A 17,116-nucleotide genomic window follows, 5' to 3' on the forward strand; every position below is an offset into this window, starting at 1 on the left:
GGAGAATGAAAAAGCCAGTAGACAGAGATTGTAACAAAGCTGATTACTTGCTTCAGGGAACAAAGCCATGTTAGAGACAAATTTGATTCAGTGTTAGCTTTAGACTTCCTAAAAGGGGGCCCCTGGGTGGCTCAGTCGGTTAAGCGGCCGGCTTCGGCTCAGGGTATGATCTCACGGTTTGTGGGTTCGAGCCCCGCGTCGGGCTCTGTGCTGACAGCTAGGGCAGAGCCTGGAGCCTGCTTCAGATGCTGTATCTCCCCCTCTCTCTGACTCCCCTGCTCGCACTGTCTCTCTCTGTCTCTCAAAAATAAATAAAAAGCATTAAAAAATTTAAACTTCCTAAAAGTATCAAATGTCTTTCTTTCACTGTATTCAGTCACTTATGTGACCAGAATTGAAGACAGCAAAATGCTATATTGTAGTGTAAGTCATTTATTGAAAAAGAAGGAAATCTCTTCCCTCTTGAATCGTGATTTCCCGTTGTTTGTTGTATCATTTTTTAAATGTAGAGAAAAAAGCAATGCGAGTTCTTTATAGAAAATAACAGAGAAGCCAAAAGAGAACGGTAGAAATTACCTATAATTCCACCAACATCAATGACCATTATTTGTTTTCTAAATATTTGGAACATATTTTTCTTAGCCTTGCATCTCTCTTTGTGTGCACGCACACGTGTGTGCATGCATGTGTGTAAATACAGGCATGTGTGTAGATACAGATAGACTTCTTCCTGAAAAATAACTGGAAGTAGAATGGTAGCTTCCAGGGGCTGAGAAGAATCGAGGGAATGCGGAGATTCTGTTTAAGAGCACAAACGTACAGGTTGAACATCAATAAGCTCTGGAGATCTAGTGCACAGTGTAGTGATTATAGCCAACAACACTAAATGGTAAATTCCGAGGTTGCTAAGAGACAAGATCTTCATTGTTTTCACCGTAAAAAAAGAAATGACAATTATGTGATGTGATAGAGGTTTTAGCTAATGCTGTGGTGGTAATCATGTCCTAATACATCAATGTATCAAATCAACACATTTTACACCTTAAATTTACACAGTTATATGTTGATTAAATCTCAGTAAAAAACTGGGATTATACTATTATGAAACTTTTCACCTTCTCCCTTGATCTTAACAGCGTATTTTGAATGTATTTTCACATCATTAAATATTCCTCTACGATATAATTTTTAATGATTGTCTAATGTTGCATTCATTTTGTGGATATATCATATGCTTTTAAATCTAATTTACTTTCTTTTTTACTATAATAAAAATGCTCTGGTAAATATTCTGGAAGTAACATTATTTTGCTCATTTGTAATAATATCTTTGGTATAAATTCTTTTTTCTAAATTTTTAAATGTTTTATTTATTTTTGATACAGAGAGAGACAGAGCATGAGAGGGGGAGGGGCAGAGAGAGAAGGAGACACAGAACCGGAAGCAGGCTCCAGGCTCTGAGCTAGCTGTCAGCACAGAGCCTGATGCGGGGCTCAAACCCATGAACATGAGATCTGACCTGAGCCGAAGTCGGAGGCTTAACCGACTGAGCCACCCAGGCGCCCCTCTTTGGTATAAATTCTTAACATTTAACTTTTGGAGTCAAAAGTTATGCGAAAACGTAAGATTTTGATACATGTTAATGTCCTTTCAAAAGTATTATGTCACTGTAAATATTTTCTCCAGCATAGGTGTGTTCATTTTCCAGTATCCTGCACCAGAAATTATTGTCCTCAAAACACTTTTGGCGGTACAAGTGGAACAGCAGTATATAAATACTGCTTTCATTTGCAATGCTTTGTTTCACCGGAAGCTGATCATTTTACATGTTGAATGACCATTTGTATTTCTTTTTTGTAAATTGCTTATTTGATCCTTTGTCCTTTTTTGTGTCAGGGTATTTATTTTTCTCAAATTTTCTGTGTTGCACCTTCTTTGTCAGATATCAGTTCCCTCTTTCAATTTGGTATGAGATTATTCTCTTGCATTTTCCTTGAAAGCAGTCCTTTATTTCATGTTAGATACACATGATTTAAGCTCTTTCTTTTGCTCTTCAACAGTCATACCTGGCTGCTGATGCTGTTCCTCTCCTGTCTCACTGTAGCGGCGCTGTCAGTGATGGACAGGGTGACGGACTGGTGGGAATGACATGGCTTCCTGTTTTCTTCTCACCTTACTGGGGACACTGCTCTTCCACAGAATCTTGTGAGTCCTTTTATTATTTTTTTAATTAGAAAACTTTTTTAATGTTTATTTATTCTTGAGAGAGAGAGAGAGAGAGAGCGAGAGCAGGGGAGGGGCAGAGAGAGAGGAAGACACAGAACCTGAAGCAGGCTCCAGGCCCTGAGCTGTCAGTACAGAGCCTGATAAGTGGCTCGAAATCACGAACAGCGAGATCATGACCTGAGCCGAAGTCAGATGCTTAACCGCCTGAGCTACCGAGGCGCCCCTATTTTTTTGTAAATATTTTAAAGTTATTTATTTATTTATTTTGAGAAAGAGAGAGAGAGCCTATGCATGGGGAGGGGAGGGGCAGAGAGAGAGAAAGAGAGAGAATCCCAAGCAGGCTTCTGCTGTCAGTGCAGAGCCCGACATGGGGCTCAAACCTATGAACTATGAGATCATGACCTGAGGTGAAATCAAGATTCAGATGCTTAGCCAACTGAGCCACCCAGGTGCCCCTTGTGAGTCATTTTAAATACAATGTGTCATGTGACAAAAGTGTCCTTTTATGTCTAGTTTACTAAAAATTTATTTTATAAACAATCGAGGTTGAGTTTTATTGATTGCCGTTTCAGTATCAATTAGTGTAATCATTGGGTTTTCATCTGCTGCATGATACTAATACATTTCATTATGTTGATAACAATCCTTAGATGCACTCAGTTTGATTATTTTTAACATGCTACTGGAGTTATTCTGCTACTTTTTCCCTCAGACTTTTAGATATATTTTCACGAGAAGAGTAGAATGTAGTTTCCTCTTTAGTGCTGAGAGTCATACAAAAGTATTTCCAACATTTTCTATGTATAGAAATATTCACAAAGGATACACATAAAAAGTTTACAGGTAAATATCTGGACCATGCATATTTTGGGCAAGTTCTCTGAAAATTCCATTGATTCCATTGTTTAGTTATACCTTAGATTTAATACTTCTTTTTGAATGCATTTAGATTCCCTATACCTTCTAAGAAAATAATTTCATTCATTCAGATTTTCCAGTATTCTCATGAGTTTTACAGAATATTTCCTGTAAAACATCTATATTTCTTGCCATGTTCATATATTTGCTAGTGAATACATTTTTTCTCATTTTCATTAAACTTGCCAGAAATTTTGCTATTTTTTGTTATTGTTTTTTCAAAGGACATTTTCTTGGATTAATTTTTATTTCTATTCTTTTTGCTTTCTGATTTATCCATCTTATTCACATTTATTAAGTCCTTCCTCCAGTTATTATACTTGTTTTACTGTTCTTTTTTAACTCTTATTTAAAATGTTTTTAATATTTATTTTTGACAGAGAGAGAGTGTGAGCAGGGGAGGGACAGAGAGAGACAGGGAGACACAGAATCCGAAGCAGGTTCCAGGCTCCAAGCTGTCAGCACCGAGCCCAATGTGGGGCTGGAACTCACGAACTGTGAGATCATGACCTGAGCCAAAGTCGGATGCTTAACCGACAGCCACCCAGGCGCCCTCAAAATCAACATTTCAATCTCAAAAAAATGTTATAAGGAATCAAGCTAGTCCATTAATCCTTCCTTCCTTCCTTTCATTTATTTAAACAATTTTTTTAATGTTTATTTATTTTTTTAAGTGTAATATTCTTTATTTAGTATTATACAGAAACCACACTAAAATGTCTTTCTTTAAGCAAAAGGCAACATTTTAAATGCAAGGAATTTTAATTAAATTGGCATATTTAAGACTAAAAAAAGATAAAGTGGACATTGCCAGCTTATCTTCAGCCCTTGCCTTTAACAGGCTAACAAACACAACTTGAAACACAGCTGAGTCTTGCAGTTCTGATACAGTGAAGGGATTTCCTTCGTATTTAAATATATTAATGTAACCAGTTATATAACTCTAAATATAAAACCAATCTCCTATAAGTTTAGAGATGGCATTTATCATCTCTGTGAAAAGCTAAATATCTAATTAATTCCAATCATTTTTTTGAAGGGGAAAACAGTGCCAGCACTTGCTGAACCAGAATTACTATCAAAATTCAAAAAGCTAGTCATATTCATTTAACCACAAGCCCAATCTTATTTAAATCAGAACCGTCCAAAAGAAATATTCAATCAGCCATTCATGATCTGAATTCTGGTGTATGAGATCAATTTCAATATGGTACACATAAAAAAAGTCATGAGACATTTTTGTTTTGTAATAAATAAGGCAAAAGCCAACTATTACTCCGTAGCAGCTTTTTTGAGATAAGCTATCCAGTCTGCTCTTTCCCCTGCCTTCTTCATGCCAGCGAAGATCATTTTTGTTCCAGGGATGTACTTCTTGGGATTCTCCAAATGCTCCATCAGTGTCTCCTCTCCCCGGGTGATGCCTTTGTTCTTGTTGGCGTCCGTGTAAGTAAATCCAGGGGCCTGACCCGTCTTTCGCCCAAATAAACCATGGAGATTCGGCCCAGTCTTGTGCTTGCCTCCCTTTTCCACGGTATGGCACTGGGCACACTTCTGAACAAAAATCTTCTTGCCCTTCTCAACATCACCCATTTTTAAATCGCTCTTTGGTCGTACGCGAAGCGAACGTGCCTGCTCACAAGCCGGATGTCCAGCTCTCTATTGTTTATTTGTTTTTGAGAGAGATAGAACATGAGAAGGGGAGGGGCAGAGAGAGAGGGAAACACAGAATTCGAAGCAGGCTCCAGGCTCTGAGCGGTCAGCACAGAGCCCGATGCAGGACTCGAACCCACGAATGTGAAATCATGACCTGAGCCAAGGTCAGAGGCTTAACCGACTGAGCCACCCAGGCGCCCCTATAACTCTTGAATTGACTAATAGGCTTATTTATTTTTAGTTGTAGTTAATAATGAAAACATCTGTGACTATGTATTTTCCTCTGACTACTTCTCTGGCCACGTGACTTAAGAGGTGCAGATGCACAGTGATCTCATTATTTTTCATTTTCAAAATAACCCAGTAATTACTTAGAAAAGTGTTTTCTAAATTTCTGAATCCCTTTCCAGTTTAACTAAACGTACGCAGTTCAACCTTGGATTGCAAGTAACTTGTTCTGGGAGTGTTCTGCAGGACAAGTAGTCTGTGACGCCAAACGTCCCATGATCCCCACTGAGCCAGTGGTTCTTGAGACTCACTTTAACATACAAGTGCTTTGGATTATAAGCATGTTTCCAGAATGAATTCTGCTCACAAACCAAGGTTTTACTATATGTGTCTATCTTATTTTAAATATCATTCATAGTAATCTGACGTACACGGATGCATTTTTAATCTTAGAATTTATAGGAGGAAGTATGTACAACTTACCCACTAACATGCAGAGATATTTCACTCATAACTTCAAATAAGCATGTAACAATATCCTTTTTAAAGGAATCATGAAGGAATACTATTGGAGTAAATTTCCTTTTTTACAATAAAAGCATTGTTTCATATTCTTTTAAAGCAGATTTATCAGAATATTAAAGAGCCATGAAATGTACAATTTCTAAGGTAATAAGATTTTTATATCAGAATGAAATAAATTCCTAACTATGGATTGATGCACTCATGTGCTTGGATTTGTTTGACAACAGCAAAACAAATTGTCAGATGTGTAGCCCAAAATGTTATGACTCAAAATAGCAACTTTTATAGGTCTTTTCAGGTGATTAGAAAGACAGAAGCTCAAGTGACAAATATGAGACACTGTTAATAATTCAACTTCAAATCCAAAGACACCACAAGTTACATATTACATACAGAGTACTAAAAATAAATTAATTGTTAAATAGCTTTATGGAGATCTCAATAGAATAGATGGAAACGTGAACCGGATCTAGGATTCTTGTCTGTCAACATACTGTCTTTACTGTCTTATAATTTTTAATATCTTGCACACATTTGGTATATACAAGTTTTAAGTAGTGAACTTCCAGAGGATTCATCTGTATGTAATTTGCTTCATCTGATGCTCATTTCAGCAGTTCTACATATAGGAGCCCAATAACCTATTAGTAACAGTGGTAACGATGTCAAATAAAGCAGGCTCAATCATTCTGAATATGTCACTATTTACTTCCAATGTTCAGAGTTTAGAATGAAACTAAAAAGTTGAGATTACTGTTGCCTTGAGCAATACAAAAGGCATTAATCTCCCGAGACAGGAAAAAGAAGTGGATTTCTCCATGTTTCTTCATGCTCTACAACACTATTGAAAAGCAGTTTCTCAAGGCACTTGGGTGGCTCAGTCAGTTAAGCATCCGGCTTCGGCTCAGGTCACGATCTCACATTCGTGGGTTTGAGCCCCGCGTCGGGCTCTGTGCTGACAGCCCAGAGCCTGGAGCCTGCTTCGGATTCTGTGTTTCCCTCTCTCTCTGCCCCTCCCCATTCATGTTCTGTCTCTCTCTGTCTCAAAAATAAATAAAATATTAAAAAACAAAAGAAAACAGTTTCTCACACATAACTTTTGATCTAATGCCCTGGAGGGTAAATTAAATATGAGATCACATGGAAAGAAAACACATGTGTCATTCCTTTAATTCATGCAAGAGTGGTGAATTAAAGTGCTGTGGGGCATCTGGCTGGCTCAGTCAGTTAAGCTTCCAACTTTGGTTCAGGTCATGATCTCCAGGTCAGTGAGTTCAAGCCCTGAGCTGGGCTGTGTGCTGACAGCCCAGAGCCTGGAGCCTGCTTCTGATTCTGTGTCTCCCTCTCTCTGCCCCTCCTCCACTAGCACTCTGACTCGCTCTCTCAAAAATAAATAAATATTTTTAAAAAATGAAGTTCATAGTGCTGTAAAAGCATGTAGGCATATGTATATCCATTTACTTGCAATCAAACCCTGATTATTCTATTTCATTATCACAAACAGAAATTTACTAAACCTGTAGCACCTAAACTTACTGCAGTAAACTGTGAAACCATTTAAAATACGATATTACCCTCTACATTTTTATTGGCTTTCGAAAATGTATCTGGCTGTGACACAGTAAAAGAAATCGAATAAAACCTTTAATCACTGAATATGGAAATCTTTTATAAAATAAAAACCTATGCTTTTGAAACTTGCATCTCAATTATATTTAGCGCCACTCGCTTATTTACTAGAATAGAAGTTGTAAATTTTTTCAACATTTTATTTTGAGGTAATCTCCACACCCAGCATGGAGCTCAAACACACAACCCTGAAGTCAGGAGTTGCATGCTTTACCAACTGAGCCAGCCGGGCACCCTGAAGTTATTGATTTTTAATAAAATGTCATGATCCCTCATAGTTTAATTGGAATGAAATCAACATATCAATATAATAAAGACTTCAAGAGGCTTATAATAATTGCCCCAATATTTTCAGAAAGCTTAGAGAGGTAACAAAATGATTCTACCCTCTTTAAGCTATCATTAGGTTAAAATACATATGGGGATACAAAAACCAAATAATCCAGTGAAGAAATGGGCAGATGACATGAATAGATATTTTTCCAAAGAAGACATCCAGATGGCTAACAGACATATGAAAAGATGCTCAACATCACTTATCATCAGGGAAATAGAAATCAAACCCACGACAAGATACCACCTCACACCTGTCAGAATAGCTAAAATTAACCACACAGGAAACAACAGGTGTTGGCAAGGATGCAGAGAAAGGGGAGCCTCTTACACTGTTGGTGGGGATGCAAACTGGTGCGGCCACTCTGGAAAACAGTGTGGGGGTTCCTCAAAACATTAAAAATAGAAATACCCTACGACCCAGCAGTCACACCCAAAGGCTACAAAAATACTGTCTCAAAAGGGCAAACACCCCCTGGTGTGCATAGCAGCATTATCAACAATAGCTAAACATTGGAAAGAGCCCAAATGTCAAATGTCCATCAACTGATGAATGGATAAAGAAAATGTGGTATATATATGTATATATATACACACACAATGGAATATTATTTATAAAAAGGAATGAAATCACGCCATATGCAGTGATGTGAATGCAGCTAGAGAGTGTTATGCTAAACAAAATAAGTCAGAGAAAGACAAATACCATATGATTTCAGTCAAATGTGGAGTTTAAGAAACAAACCATCTGAACAGAGGGGAAGGGGGTGGGAAAGAAGGGAAACAAACCATTAGAGACTCTTAAGAATAGAGAACAAACTCAGGATTGATGGAGGGAGGGAGGAGCGGGGATGGGCCAGATGGGTGATGGGCCTTAAGGAGGGCACTTATGATGAGCACTGGGTGTTGGTTGTTTAAGTGACGAATCACTAAATTCTACTCTTGAAACCAATATTTCACTGTATGTTAATTAACTAGAATTTAAATAAAAATTTGAAGAAAAAAATACAGATGGAAATAAAAGATCTTTGCTTCTGTGCAAACCAATTATATTTTAACTCAGTGCTTACTAATCAAGGGCATTTTGCCCCCCAGAGGACATATGCTTTCTTTATCTTGGTTCTTTATTACCCAGGAATGAAACTGCTGTATCTCCCTCTCTCTCTGACCCTCCTCTGCTCGCACTCTCTCTCTCTGTCTCTCAAAAATAAATAAAAAACATTTTAAAAATTTAAAAATAACTATTAACAATATAAGAGTTGGGGTATTCTTTTTTTTAATATTTATTTAATCTTGAGAGAGAGAGACTAAGCATGAGCAGGGAAGGGGCAGAGAGAGAGAGGGAGACACAGAATCTGAAGCAGGCTCCAGGCTCTGAGCTGTCAGCACAGAGTCCGATGTGGGGCTCGAACCTATGGATTGTGGGATCATGACCTGAGCCAAAGTCGGCCACTTAACCGACTGAGCCACCCAGGTGCCCCGGGGTATTCTTAATCACTTTTTTATTTTAAGCAAGATTTGCTTAAATTTATGAAAGGCTAGGTGACATATGCTCTAACTACAACGGACGGCCTTGCCCTGCAAGAGCCACCATGGTAAATAATCTGAGGGGTTAGTGGCATCTGGGCACATGATTCTTCATCTTGGCCTCATGCCAGTGGGCTGAGGACAAGCCCTTCTTGCAGTTCTCACTCAGTGCTACATAACAGTACCTACCACGTAAGATTTTGTGAGTATCAAATGAGATCTGCATGCTTTATGCTTAAATTGTTCCTGGCGTGTAGTAGTCATCCAATAAATGCTAACTAAATACTATTAATAACAAATGATATGACATGCTCACAGGTTGAGAAAAATGGAGCAAATTGTTGGTGAGGAGTAGAAATCAAAGGCAAACCAGTCGAGTGAACATTCCCAGTTGGTATCTAAAGTGCCAAAGCATGGGAACGCCTGGGTGGCTCCGGTTAAGTGCCCGACTTCAGCTCAGGTCATGATCTCATGGTTCATGGGTTCAAGCCCCGCGTTGGGTTCTGTGCTGACAGCTCAGAGCCTGGAGCCTGCTTCGGGTTCTGTGTCTCCCTCTCTCTCTGACCCTCCCCCACTCACACTCAGTGTCTCTCTCTCTCTCAAAAATAAATAAACGTTAAAAAAAATACATACAATGCCAAGGCTGAGGAATCTGGGCTAACCATGTGGATACATGTAAGGACCGTAGCCCAGGGCATGACGCCCAAACAGCAGACTCCTGTTATTCCATCACAGATAATATGCTGCTGCTAGAGCCCAAGGAAACAGGCAGCCTTCTTTTCTGAAGTAGTAATCTTGGGACCAAGATATGGGGAAGTTTGGGACTGCCTTCTTTCTCCTTCTTTCCATCTGCTTCAACTTTGGTCTCTTCCGTAAAGGCAGGAACGATTCATAATGCAAGAACTACTTTGCTACATGTTTGCAAAGGGGGGGGTCGCAAAGTCCAGAGTTATGAACCCAGTACAGCAAATATGACAATGAAGCTGGACTTAGCATATCCTTAAGCGTCTACCACTTTAGGATTCACTACAAAGCCAATGGGTTCTCACTGAGCGTCTATGGTCAGTTAGCTATCTGATGCAGTGCCTGGCCCTTACAGGCCACTTTACACAAGTTACTGAATTTGATCAGAAACAAATCATCGTCGAGCATCTGGTCAGCATCAGAACGCTCAGGGAAGGTGAATGTTGTTGAGAAGCAGAAGTATGAGCCTGACGAGTAAGGACGGTACTACTATTTATTTATTTTTTAATCTGTCAACTGACAAAGGAGCATTAAGAAATGCGGTGACTAAATGGACCTTTGGAGCATTGGCAAAAGTGTCTGGGGGAGGAAAGGTGTTGAGGCTGAGTCTGGAACGACAGAGCGGCACTGGAGAGGACCAAGACAGCCCAGACAGAGAAGAGCCCATGTTGAGGCACAGAGAAGGCCTGTATGTGTGGAGATGGACACAGCATGCGATGGTGTGGACCGGGTGTAGGAAGCTGGAGAGGCAGATCAGGGCCAGGCGATAAGTGGTTTTACAGACGACCAAGGAGGGTGGACTTCATTTCATGGCCAGTGAACGGCCAGTTCGAGTTTTCAAGTTTGTAGAGGCACACTCAGAGTTGCTCATGGGACCGGCGCGGTGCATGGGTGTGCGAGAAACTGGTGCCAAGACACCAGCCATAAGCCATTTCTGATGAGTCAGGGAGGACACGATAGTGCTTCCGTGACGATAATGCCAGTGGGCGAGGAGAAGGGACAGATTCAAGAGGCCTGTAAGAGACCGAATCAACAGGACTTCCTAGCCATTGCTTATGGCAGGGGAGGAAGACAAAGCAGTAAGGACCAAAGAGATTCCTAGCTGGGAAAACTGAGTGGATGAAGCACTCCTACTGCGTTCGTGGGGTACAGAACGTGGGGCGGAGGGCAGGAGTGTGATGAGGGCCATTGGAGAGACCCACGGGACAGCAAGGCACCAGGTAGTAGGAACCCACTCCTCTGCTCCAACACAAACCTTGTCCCGGGCCCCTGGGGCTGACCCTGTGGGTCTGATCTCCCAGCAGCTCCGCCACCTCCCCCCACTGCTGTCCCAACAATTTTCCCTCTCGGTGCTCCTTCAGTCACCACATTCTCAAAGTTGCATTTTTCCTCCGAGCTCTGGTAGGTCGGGACCTGCTTTTCCGATTAGCTAGCACCCACCTCAGACCCCTTACTTCTCTCCTCACGTCTGTTCACAATTTGAAACACGATGGAACAGGGCAGAATTAGTAAACCCGAATCCAATCTAATAAATATATCCTTTAGCGCAGGCATCGTCTTCCAAGTGGAAACAATAACTGAGGCCCAGAAAAAGTGGCATGAAGTCTGTGTTGCCTACCATTTCCAAGCTCTATTTCGCCTGCTTCATTTACCTGTTCTACAAATTCTTGTCCCCTTTCCTTCCTGCTTCTAGAGCCTCCCTGGCACTCCTCCCGGGCCTGAGACACAGTGGGCGGCCAGACACACGGGGATGAGGAAAGCTCTCAGTCCCACAATGCTGTTCCTACCTTCCATTGCCCTCCTTCTTGACATTTGCATTGAAGTCATCACCACACTGATATCATCATGGGCACCCTGGGGCCTATGTCAGGGAAGCTGAACTCTTGGGCCTCTAAGACCTGAACCTCATGTGGCTTTTCAGAGGCATCTACACCACCCACCTCTGAGCCGTCCTCCCTGCTAGTCCCTGCAAGTGGGCCTCACCCACCTCTGTCCTCTGTGTTTCTGTTTCTTTAAACAACTTAGCCATTGTTCCAGGTCTATGTCAATTAACTCCTTTGAGCAAACTTACCCCTTTTTTTCTTTTCTTTTTTTTTTTAACATTTATTTATTTTTGAGAGACAGAGACAGATCATGAGCAGGGGAGGGGCAAAGAGAGGGAGAGGGAGGGAGACACAGAATCCGAAGCAGGCTCCAGGCTCTGAGCTAGCTGTCAGCACATAGCCTGATGCGGGTTCGAACCCACAAACTGTGAGATCATGACCTGGGCCGAAGTCGGACGGTCAACTGACTGAGCCACCCAGTGTAAGAGTTACCGAGCGGCCGTTCTGCTGTGGGTCGGAGAAGAACTCCGTGCACCGACGACCCCCACCCCCACCTGCAGACCTGGAAGGTCCTGGGCCAGTTTGAAAACAGCCAATCATGAAGCTCCAGCTTCCCATCACCCTGACAGAGGAGGCAACCTATCCCATCCCAACACGTCCCTGAAGTGCCCTTATTTGATAATCTGCCCTCCCAAGATCAAACCCGGAACCCCCTCACCCATAAAAATCCCCGCCCCTCCTGTACCAGGAGCGACTTCCCTGACTCCCCACTCCCGGGGTCACGGAACCTTGCCCGGGAATCGCAGATCCCAATAAAGGCTTTCTTGGCTCCATAACCTGGTCTTTCTTTCCTCCCATCTCTGCCTCCATCTATTAAATCTTACACCCAGATGCCCCAATTTTTTTTTGTTTTTTAAAAGAGTTTTATAACTGACTTGTACAACCTACTTTTACTTTTTTTTAAGTTTATTTATTTATTTTGAGAGAGACAGAGAGAGCATAAGCAGAAGAGGGGGAGAGAGACAAAAAAACCACAAAAGATGCCCATCTTGGGTGTACATACAGGTTTATTTCAATAGTTTACTGTTGACATATTTTCAAATACATTGGTGTTATTACAAGCAGCTGTTCACTGTATTTATTTTTTATTTAAAATTTTTTTGTTTTTATTTTATTTTTGAGAGAGAGAGAGAGAGAGAGAGAGAGAGACCATGAGCAGGGAAGGGTCAGAGAGAGAGAGAGAGGGAGACACAGAATCTGAAGACAGGCTCCAGGCTCTGAGCTAGCTGTCAGCACAGAGCCTGATGCAGGGCTCGAACTCACGAACTGTGAGATCATGACCTGGGCCAAAGTTGGACAGTCAACTGAGCCACCCAGGCGCCCCCAATTTTTTTTTTTTTTGCTTTTTAAAAAAAGTTTTATAACTGACTTGTACAACCTACTTTTACTTTTTTTTAAGTTTATTTATCTATTTATTTTGAGAGAGACAGAGAGAGCATAAGCAGAAGAGGGGGAGAGAGAGAGAGACAAAAAACCCACAAAAGATGCCCATCTTGGGTGTACATACAGGTTTATTTCAATAGTTTACTGTTGACATATTTTCAAATACATTGGTGTTTTACAAGCAACTGTTCACTGTATTTATTTTTTTATTTAAAATTTTTTTGTTTTTATTTTATTTTTGAGAGAGAGACCATGAGCAGGGAAGGGTCAGAGAGAGAGAGAGGGAGACACAGAATCTGAAGACAGGCTCCAGGCTCTGAGCTAGCTGTCAGCACAGAGCCTGATGCGGGGCTCGAACACACGAACTGTGAGATCATGACCTGGGCCAAAGTTGGACAGTCAACTGAGCCACCCAGGCGCCCCATGTTTTTTTTTTTTTTTTTTTTGCTTTTTTAAAAAAAGTTTTATAACTGACTTGTACAACCTACTTTTACTTTTTTTTTAAGTTTATTTATCTATTTATTTTGAGAGAGACAGAGAGAGCATAAGCAGAAGAGGGGGAGAGAGAGACAAAAAACCACAAAAGATGCCCATCTTGGGTGTATATACAGGTTTATTTCAATAGTTTACTGTTGACATATTTTCAAATACATTGGTGTTCCTACCAGCAACTATTTCCTGTATTTATTTTTTTATTTTTTTTATTTAAAAATTTTTTTGTTTTTATTTTATTTTTGAGAGAGAGACAGAGAGACAGAGAGAGAGAGACAGGGACAGAGACACCATGAGCAGGGGAGGGTCAGAGAGAGAGAGAGAGAGAGGGAGACACAGAATCTGGAGACAGGCTCCAGGCTCTGAGCTAGCTGTCAGCACAGAGCCTGATGCGGGGCTCGAACTCACGAACTGTGAGATCATGACCTGGGCCAAAGTTGGACAGTCAACTGAGCCACCCAGGTGCCCCATTTTTTTTTTTTTTTGCTTTTTAAAAAAAGTTTTATAACTGACTTGTACAACCTACTTTTACTTTTTTTTTTAAAGTTTATTTATTTATTTTGAGAGAGACAGAGAGAGCACAAGCAGAAGAGGAGAGAGGGGGAAAAACCCCACAAAAGATGCCCATCTTGGGTGTATATACAGGTTTATTTCAATAGTTTACTGTTGACATATTTTCAAATACATTGGTGTTCCTACCAGCAACTATTTCCTGTATTTATTTTTTTATTTTTTTATTTTAAATTTTTTTTGTTTTTATTTTTGAGAGAGAGAGAGAGAGAGAGACAGACAGACAGACAGACAGACCATGAGCAGGGGAGGGTCAGAGAGAGAGGGAGACACAGAATCTGAAGACAGGTGCCAGGCTCATGAGCTAACTGTCAGCACAGAGCCTGACGCGGGGCTCGAACCCGCGACCGTGAGATCATGACCTGAGCGGAAGCCGGACACTCCACCGACTGAGCCACCCAGGCGCCCCTGTTTCCTGTATTTAATAGCCTTTCCTTTTATTCATCTTTATGTGTCTGGCTTCCACCCCTCAAAAGTTTAACATTGGCAGGCAGATGGATGCCTTATTCGCTGTGAAACTCAACACAATGGTCTTCAACACTGTCCAGAAAATCTTTGATGGTCATTTTAATGCATGGAAACAGTTCCCTTGATGTTCAAGTTGTCATTTTTGGCAAAAAGTTGCGCAATGCTGGTCTCAAAGACGAGGCAGTTGTTCTTCGCAATGGCTGCTGCGATCCCCTCATCAATCGATGTCGGGGTCCCTTCCCAGGTCAAACGCTGCATCTCACCTATGAGTTTAAATCGAAAAGTAAATTTTTCAGCTTGCTCGCGTGTTCCTATCAGCTGTGCGATGGCAAAGAACTGCTGGTGACCGTCGTAGTTCTCCTGTTTCTCCAAAACAAGAATGAAATAATAGCCAAAACAGGACTGCAGCATCACCCAGGGAGCAGCATCAGGAAGGTTAATGCCTGTAGCTTGGAAAAGGACCTCGTCTCCGTGCAGGGTTTTCAGGGAGTCATGGTGCTGCAACAGATGGGCTGTCATAGCATCCAGAGGGCCTCGCCAGATACACTCAGCACCGGGGCACGGGCACGGATACGGCCTAAACCGACACATCTCTTCATGGTCTGCCTTCACGGTGTGCCGCAGCGTCACCTCGCACCCCGAAGCGATGTATTTACACGGGAACAGCAGGGATTCCGCCAGGTTCTCCAGCGCCAGGTTGCGAATCGATCCCAAATAGATCCTGCAGATTGGACAGCGCGAGAGTTTCGGGCGACAGCTGCCGCACACAAGATGGCCACTCTCACACTGAATGATGGGCGGCAACGCAAAGTCCGAGCATTCCCGACACTTGAAAAGCCTCGTCAGGTCCTCGTTGGTCGGGGGTGTGTTAGGCAGGGCCAGCAGCTTCCGCGGCGGCAGGGACGGCGAGCTTCCAGAAGGGGAAGGGGCGGCCCGGCGTCTCATTCCTGAGAGCGAAGAGCTGGCCTCCTCGGACCCCGTCCCCGACTCGAACGCGCCCCGACGCTGCCAGGTATTCATGCCACCGCGGGCAGGGCCACCGCCTCTTCTCAGCGCGGACAAGCGCGGACAAGACGGACACCCGGTGCCGCCGCAGCCCGTCAAGCAGCCTGTCAAGAGTGCGCACTTCAATGGCTCCAGGGCTGGCTCCTGACGGCCGACGCCTGCGTCATCAAGTCGCGTTTCCAGCGCGCCCCGCATTCAGGCGTTTCCAGCGCGCCCCGCGTTCAGGCGTTCTCGAGCGCGCGCCGCGTTCAGGCGCGTTCTCGAGCCCGCCGCGTGGTCTGATGAGCACGCGCGCTGGCGGCCCAGAGCGGGCGCGCTGCTTTTAGAACTGCCCTTTGTCTTCCCTCCCAGAAACATGTTTTTTGTTTTCTTTTCTTTTTTTTTTTTTTGAGACAGAGAGAGACAGAGTATGAGCGGGGAGGGTCAGAGAGAAGGAGACACAGAATCCGAAGCAGGCTCCAGGCTCTGAGCCAGCTGTCAGCACAGAGCCCGACGCGGGGCCCGAACCCCCAAACATGAGATCATGACCTGAGCCGAAGTCGGAGGCCTAACCGACTGAGCCACCCAGGCGCCCCCCCCAGAAACATGTTCTAACTTTCCATAAATTCGGGACGTCTTCCCCCTCCCTTCCCCACCCGGAGAGTAGAGATCACAAAAGTTGGCTGCAGGTATGTTCAGTAATTTATGGCTTTTACTTGAATATCTGAAAGTAATAGTCACTTTATTTGCGATTTAAGAAGCAATTAGTGCTCCTTTAGTTAATCACTTAATAGGCTAAACATTTCCAATATTCCATGTGTGTCGTTTTAAATATGGAAATTCTTGCTCTGCTCTGAGAATTACTGAAAACCTGTTTCATGACTAGGTTGAAAAGAAGGAAAAGTATTAAAATTAGATTAACCAATTTTATATGTAATGTATATAACAAGACAGTCATGTGTAACTTTTGAATTTATGTACCATTGTCTCTTTGACAGAAGCCCCTTCCCAGCTCTTGATTTAATCATGTAGCAGAGACATGGCAGGGGGAGGTTTGCGATTTGAATCAAACTGTCTTCATAATTCCTGGGTGAGTCAAGATTGGATGTTCATCCAGAGTTACTCAACAATCAGTAATGCAGCTGCGTGCATATCTAATATCCTCCACCACCGTTTCCCCCACAACCGCCTCATCAATGCTTAGAGAGAAAGAAGTATACTTTCAAATAGTAAGACTCCCAATGGATAAGAAAGATCAAAAGATGTTATCAACATTTGTTTGTTTGTTTGTTTCATGTTTTAACGAGATTTTGGTCTAGTGAAGTAAGAGAGCAGATGCGGTTCCTATTTATTTCTTGGGCGCCCCGACAGAAATGGTTCTGGAAACACCAACAGGTGTGGGCTGCTGCCTGAGGGCGGAGGGTGTTTGGAGATGAATCCTGCGGGTGAGAGACAGGGAAGGAGAGAGCATTCATTCGCTTTCTGTCTCCAGTCTGGGTCAGCAGTCAGCTGCCCCTTTCCTTTGTTTTAACCTCTCCTCTCTCTTGCCAAGG

General features: G+C 42.4%; 2 protein-coding genes and 1 pseudogene across 2 annotated transcripts in view; 1 reads left to right on the forward strand and 2 right to left on the reverse strand.

Annotated features, from left to right (window-relative positions):
- The window catches only part of CA5B (carbonic anhydrase 5B), a 96,700-nt gene that overhangs the window by 23,462 nt on the left and 56,122 nt on the right, over positions 1–17,116 (forward strand). The window lies entirely within an intron of this gene.
- Positions 4,024–4,762, reverse strand: LOC115283568 (annotated as a pseudogene).
- On the reverse strand, positions 14,490–15,819 carry LOC115283567 (E3 ubiquitin-protein ligase SIAH1-like). Its single transcript, XM_029929792.1, has one exon. The coding sequence runs from the start codon at positions 15,777–15,779 to the stop codon at positions 14,679–14,681; it is 1,101 nt and encodes a 366-aa protein (XP_029785652.1). The 5' UTR covers positions 15,780–15,819; the 3' UTR covers positions 14,490–14,678.

Source organism: Suricata suricatta, chromosome X (assembly GCF_006229205.1).
Source record: "Suricata suricatta isolate VVHF042 chromosome X, meerkat_22Aug2017_6uvM2_HiC, whole genome shotgun sequence".
In the NCBI taxonomy this organism is placed as follows: Eukaryota; Metazoa; Chordata; class Mammalia; order Carnivora; family Herpestidae; genus Suricata; species Suricata suricatta.